Genomic DNA, 7,403 nt, shown 5'->3' on the forward strand with positions numbered 1-7,403 from the left:
AGTGACAAAGTGATTATAAAACGAGATAAAAATTCAGAAGTGCGGAAACATCAAACTCGCGACGAATGGGGTCCTAAGACCTCACGGAAAAACGGGAGAGACATGAAAGTGCGTACATCCGTGTACTCAAATAAATTTGGTGAAAAACGGAAAGTGAGTGTGAAGGGGAAAACCCTAAAAACAATTGAAAACCCGAAAGTGAGCGAAATGAACGGCAGCAAGAAACTCAAAGCTACTACAGCAGCACCATGGAAGAAGATCTAGAAATGATAAACCCCAACATCCCTACGAAAAACAAGTTTGGTGTTCTCAATAACGAGAATTTAGACCAAATAGGAGAAAGCTCAAGCAGCGCGCCTATAAGACGCGAAAAAACCCTGCCACCCCTGGTTTTACTAGGCACCATACCTAAATATGATGAGATCGTGAAAGAAATCACCCATATCATAGGATCCAGAGATTTTCGCCTGATCATCAACAGGAATAGACGTGAAACGAAAATTCACTTAAAAAACAAGGATCATTATGATAAAGTAAAGAGTGAACTGAAGCAGTCACAAAGTGAGTTTTTCACATACACTGATAGGGAGGAAATCTTGAAAAAATTAGTAATGGAGGCAGCACCGGGTCTAAGCCTGGAGGCAATTAGAGAAGAAATGTTGAGTGAATATCACATCAACGTAGAAAGAATAATTGCCATGAAGTCAAGAAAACAAAATGTTGGAAGCCACAGCTACCTCCTCCACTTCAAAAAAGAAGTGAATTTGAAAGACGTTAAAAATATAAGAGGTATTCAGAATATCGGCGTTAAATGGGAAATGTATATGAGAAAAATACAGTCTCCCAATGCTTCAGATGCCAACACTTCGGGCACTCCCAAGCAAATTGTTACACACAACCTAACTGCGTGAAGTGCGGTAAACAGCATGATACCAAGGCATGCGATAAAACCAGAGATGAAACACCAACATGCGTGAACTGTGGAGGTCAACACACCGCCAACTACACACAATGTGAGAAATACATTGAATACGTGGACAAAATAGAGAGGCAAAAGGAAAACAGGCATAAGCCCTAGGTACCTACAACAAAAAGGACATTTGTTAGTTCCAGAATAAAAGAAAATATTAGCTTTGCTGAAGCCACCTCCAGCCACAGCTCTACAACGGGACAACCACCTAAGTACGTAAATAGCAACAACATAAAGGACAAAACGAGCGAGCTAAGCGAACTTATGAGAGAAATAAATGAAATATGCGACATAGATAAAATGATAAGTATATTGACATATTTGAAACAAGAGCTCCTAGGAGCAAGAAACTTTCTTGAAAAAGCTCAGATATTTATGAAATACGAAAACATATATAATGGACCATTAACAAATGAATAAGAAAATAAAAATCATGCAATGGAACGCAAATGGCATAAGGAAAAAAATATACCAACTAAGAGAATTGGCCAATAGGAGAAAACCTGACATAATAATAGGGACGGAAACAAAATGCAAAGGTAGAATACACCTCCTTTTATTCCAAACTATTCACTTACAAAATAACGAAAACAAGGCCGAAGACGGTGTAGCTATATATACAAAGACGAACATTGAATATAATAAAATAGAAACGCAGACACAATCATTAGTAACGACAGGCATCAGAATCGGCAACACAGACATTTATGCAGTATACAGGAAACCGACAGCAAGAAACACAGTAGACAACTTAAAAAGATAAGAAATCGAAAGCCTAATGGAGGGAAATCAAAGTGTCATAATGGCGAGTGACCTGAACGCTTCGCATACTGAATGGGGTGTGAACAACAAATGCACCCCCATAGGCAAGAAACTCCACAAGATTGCAGAAGACAACGGGTATGTTATCTACGCCCCTGACGAGGCTACTCGAGTCAGTGGAGTGACAGGACATTCGAATTCAACAATCGACATATTCATCACAAAAAACATAACGCTCCAAAACACAAAAGCACTTGACGAACTAAACTCAGACCATAAACCTGTGGAAACGGAAACGACAAACAACGTCAAATATATCGAAATACCAGATAATGACATAGACGACGCAGAAACAATAGACAAAGAAATAACAAAATTGACAAAAACAATACAAAAAGCAATGACAGACCATATACCACTAATAAAGTATAAGACAAAAACCAACAAAATCAACGAGGAGACAAAAGACATGATAACGATGAAAAACAGACTAAGACGACAATACCAAAGACATCCGACACCCGAACTACGAGACAAAATCTACGAAATAAATACAGAAATCAACGCCAGACTCGAATCACTTGAAATAGAACAATGGCATGCAAGAATCAGAAAAATAAACGGAAGCGGAAACAACGTCTGGAAAATGATCAAGGCCAAGAAAAATAGAAATAATAATGAAATACCGCCACTAATAATGGATGACATCCTGATCCAAGACCCAAACGAGAAGCTGAATGCAATAGCCGAACAAATAAGAAGAAACCATAATCTAACTAGCCACAAGTCAAACGATGAAACGAAAACACTAGTAGAAAACCAGTTAAACGAAATAATGAACCAAGAAAACGACGAAACAACGAGCACAAACCCTGAGGAGGTAAAATACATCATAAGAAAAATGAAGAATAAGGCGCCAGGTGAAGATGGATTCCAGGCCATTGTTCTAAAAAATCTTCCCAAAAAGGCTCTAGTTCAGCTGTACTACATAATTAATGCAGCAATAAGACTGAATTATTTCCCAAAACCATGGAAAAATGCTAATATAATCCCGATCCGAAAACCCAACAAAGAAGCCAACCGGCCAGGTAGCTATAGGCCCATATCTCTTCTCAACACCATGGGCAAGATATGGGAGAGAATTATCCAAAAAAGAATTAACTCTCACCTAGAGAAGAAATAAATAATCCGATCAGAACAATTCGGATTTAAGAAAAATCACACAACTGAACTACAGCTAGCCAGGATAATAGACCACGCTAAAACGGAACTTAATAAAAAACAACGAAAGCCAGGACTAGCCACGCTCGGCCTAGAAAAAGCTTATGACACAGTGTGGGAGAAAGCACTTATATCCAAGATGAAATCAGCACAGATACCAACGAACTTAATAAAATCAATAAACAGTTACCTCACGGAAAAGAAATATGAAGTCAAGTTTAAACATAGGAAAAGTAACAAATATATCATGCCCGAAGGACTCAAGGGAAATTGTGTGTGTGTGTAACTTCTAGTTGACTCCGAGACTTCGACGAGTAAACAAGTGCGAGAGTGAAGTGAAGTGAAAACGGACTCAGGTAGTCAGGTGAGACCCTGATTAAACTTTCTTTATTGCAGGTAGCTGTGCTTTGACACAGCCTTTTATTTATAATGATAGAAAATACTTCCGCATGAAAGAATTGTTTGTTAACACAAATTTGATTGTGCGGAATTTATCCGTTTCCAAAACAGCCTTACTTGTCAGTACGGATTAATAAATTTTTTTCAGGTAATTTACAGGTCATCAAGCAAAAATAGGGAAGCCAAGACAGAAAGTAACAGGCATGGAGCCTAAAAACTCCAAAAACAGGGAGAAACCCTACGATAGAGACTCGTAGTTAAAACGACAAAAAGAAGAGACAATGATTGAGTTGTCAGAAAGGATAAAAAAAACAAAATACTGAATATGAAGCAATGATAAAGACGATGGGAGAACAAATTAAAATCTTTGAAGAGAAGATTAAAGATTATGAAGAGAGAGAGAGAGAGATTGCAAGAAATAACCTTATTGAAGCCCTAAAGCCCCTAAAGCAATAGACTTCGACGAGTGAACAAGTGCGAGAGTGAAGTGGAGTGAAAGCGGACTCAGGTGAGACACTGATCAAACTTTCTTTATTGCAGGTAGCTGTGCTTTGACACAGCCTTTTATTCATAATGATAAAAATTACTTCCGTATAAAAGAACTCTGTTTGTTAACACAAATTTGATTGTGCGGAATTTTTCTGTTTTCGAAACAGTCGTACTTCTCAGCACGGCATAACATTTTATTTTTAGGTAATTTCAAGGAAATTGTAGGAAATTTAAAAAAAAGAGAATTACTAAGACAAGAGTACAAGCATGGAGCCTGAAAACCCCAAATGCAGGGAAAAACCCTACGATAGGGGAACATCGAAAGATAGGAAACTTGAAACCACAAATGAAGAACTGAAAAGACAGAAAGAAGAACTGAAGGAAAAAATAAGAAATTGAAAAGAACAATTGAAATATATGTGGTAAAAATGGACAACATGAAGGAAACAATGAAAGCACTAGAGGACAAAGTAACAAAAGAACAAAATGAAAATAACCAAAAAAAAGGACAACCTCAAACGGAAAACAAAATGTGGGAAAGGAAATGCGAGAGCCCGACCATAGTAATGGAGGAATCAAACAGCGAAGACTGCCGAATGGAAGAGGAGGATTTCACGCAAGTGAAAAATAAAAGAAAACGAAAAAAAGCGGAAAGCAAACCTACGGAAAAAAACAAAAACGAAAGTAATGAAAGTGGAAAAGAAATAGAGGAAGAAATAAAAAAAATTAAGAGAGACGAGGAAGAAAAACAAAAAAACCAGAGAGGAGGCCAACTCCAATCATATTGAAATCCCCACTGATGTGGACTGTTATCAGAAAACAACTGATACAGAGAAATATTAACGCCCAATGCAAAATGGGCAGTTTTACAGGAAAGATCACCACACAGTCAGTGGATGACTTCAACAAAATGGAGATGCTCCTGAGCGAGCACAAAGAAATAGAGTGGTATACGTACGCACTCAAAGAAGAAAAAGAAAGAAAGCTAGTGATAAAAGGACTAGCAGTCAACACCCCAGCACCGGAAGTAGAAACCGAGCTGAGGGAAATAGGATTGAAACCTAAAAAAGTATGGCAACTGACGAGCTATACACAAAAAAACCAAGATAACACAAGAAAATTACTACCAATATACATGGTAGTTATCGAGCCTGCAGAAGAGCAGGCATACAAAAACCTGAGATATCTCTGCCACACGAAAATAAGTGTGGTAGAACAGAAAAAACACGACGGACCTGTACAATGCTACAGGTGCCAAGGTTTCCATCACGGACAGAGCACGTGCAACATGGACGTGCGCTGTGTAAGATGCGCAGGAGAACACAGGGCTGCTGACTGCACCCTGAGCGAAACTGCGCAGGAGATCACTCAGCCAACTACAGGGGGTGTCCAAAAAATCCAAAAAAAAGAGGAAACTAAAAACCAAAAAACAAAAACCACGATCCCAGGAGTCAGCTACACCCAAACGGCCAAGAAAACACCGTTAGCCTCAACTTCACAAAAACAACAAGGAGCGGGCGAGATATTGAGTATGCTGCAGAACATGCAGGCACTGATAGCGACATTAATAGCCCAACAAGCCAAATAAAATGACAAACAACCTTCCTAGTCAAATAAAGATCGGCTCGTGGAACACAGGAGGACTACGAACAAACCAAAACACCATGGGAGTGATCTTGGAGGAAGAAGATTACGATATCTTCGCTATACAAGAAACGAGATTGCCAGGTGACACACACAGATTCGCCTGGCCAGGCTACAACGTTTATAGATACGATATAAACGGACGCTCCGGAGGTACAACGATCTTAGTGAAAAAAGAGTTGTGCCAACACCGAATAAACTCACCGGACGGACTACTTAGCATGGAGGCGACAATAGTAGTCATTAAAACATCATACGGCGATATTAGGAGATCTGAATGCCAAGTCCCCTGCGTGGTACTGCATAAGAAGAAACAGACAAGGAGAAACTTGGAGAAGATCATAGAAGATCACCCATCCTATCAAGCGATAGGACCAGTAAGACCGACACACTACCCACCAAACGGAGGAAGGCCCGAGGTTATAGACATCGCTGTGTTGAGAGACATGACGATGCCTGTAGAAATCGGGACCATAGACGGCGGCGACACTCACTCAGCAATCATCGTCACCATTGGTAGCGGCAACAGACAAACAGGAAGAACCGTGAGAAAAACCAACTGGGATAAATTCAGAAGGCTAACAGGACAGCTGTTAGGACCAATCACGGAAATAAAAAGCAAGGAGATCCTAGAAGAACAGGTCTGTTTCTTCGAAGAAGCACTATCAGAAGCGATAGAACGAAGTACCACAATGACCGTATCAGACAAATACGGCAGATTCAAAAATATAAGCGACGATCTGGGAAATCTGATTAGGGAGAAAAATCGAATAGCTAGAAGAGCCCAAAGGACACAAAACCCAGAAGAAAGAAGGAGAGTCAGGGAAATGAAACAGGAAATTCAAGAAAAATTACAGGATCACAGGAGCGAGGAATGGAAAAGAAGGATAAACGAATTAGACCCGCAAGAACCCGGATTATGGAACATATCTAAAGTACTAAAAGAAGAAAGTAAACCAATACCACCAATACACGGAAGCAAAGGGATGGCGTACACAGACAAAGAGAAGGCAGAAGAGCTGAAAAACACAATGAAACTTCAGTTCACACTGAACGAACATCCCGACGAAGACATGGACTTCTCAGACATGATAAAAAAAACATCAACGAATACCTAGAAGACGAGGAGGATCAAGAAACCCTAGGATTCTCAACACCAATGGAAGTGAAGAAATTACTCAGGTTCGCATCAGCAAGGAAGGCTCTGGGAATAGACGGAATCACGAACAGAGCGCTGAAAAACATGCCAAAAAAAGGTATGGCATACCTTTCGAACATAATAAGTGGCATGTTGAAGATAAAACACTTTCCATCGAGATGGAAACAAGCAGACATTATCATGCTGAGAAAACCCGGGAAAGACCCCACTTTCTCCCAAAATTTCAGACCGATAAGTTTGCTACCTGCCATGAGTAAAATCGCAGAGAGAGTGATACTGAGGATTCTGAACGAACAAACAAAGACACTAAATACAATACCAGAGGAACAATTCGGCTTCAGGAAAAACCACAGCACCGAACAACAAATCTTGAGACTAGTAGAATATACTACTCAAGGTTCCAACCAGAAAGAATCCACAGGGGTAATCTTCCTAGACGTTAGCAAAGCCTTCGACCGAGTATGACACGAGGGCTTGCTTTACAAGATGAAAGAGGCAGGATATACAAAACCGCACATAAAACTCCTGAGCACGTACCTCAAAGATAGGAAGTTTCAGGTGAAGGTTGCAAACGAAATATCGGAGGTCGGAGAGCAGCAGGCATGAGTACCGCAAGGAGCGGTACTATCACCATTGCTGTATAACATATACATACAGCAGACATCCCGGAAACGGAAAACACCTTGACAGCGCTATATGCGGACGACACCGCAATAGCAACGAGGTGCGTTAAGGTGAAAAACATCACGAAAAGACTCC

At 40.0% G+C, this 7,403-nt stretch overlaps 1 protein-coding gene across 1 annotated transcript; it reads left to right on the forward strand.

Annotated features, from left to right (window-relative positions):
* The first annotated feature begins 5,430 nt into the window (after positions 1-5,430).
* On the forward strand, positions 5,431-6,603 carry LOC130452173 (uncharacterized). The gene has a single exon (XM_056791487.1). The coding sequence runs from the start codon at positions 5,431-5,433 to the stop codon at positions 6,601-6,603; it is 1,173 nt and encodes a 390-aa protein (XP_056647465.1).
* Positions 6,604-7,403: the final 800 nt, after the last annotated feature.

The sequence above is a fragment of the Diorhabda sublineata genome, unplaced genomic scaffold, assembly GCF_026230105.1.
Source record: "Diorhabda sublineata isolate icDioSubl1.1 unplaced genomic scaffold, icDioSubl1.1 Dsub_251, whole genome shotgun sequence".
In the NCBI taxonomy this organism is placed as follows: Eukaryota; Metazoa; Arthropoda; class Insecta; order Coleoptera; family Chrysomelidae; genus Diorhabda; species Diorhabda sublineata.

Coding starts and splice junctions, on each gene's coding strand:
- LOC130452173 (XM_056791487.1), top strand. CDS start 5,431: ATGACAAACAACCTTCCTAGTCAAATAAAGATCGGCTCGTGGAACACA.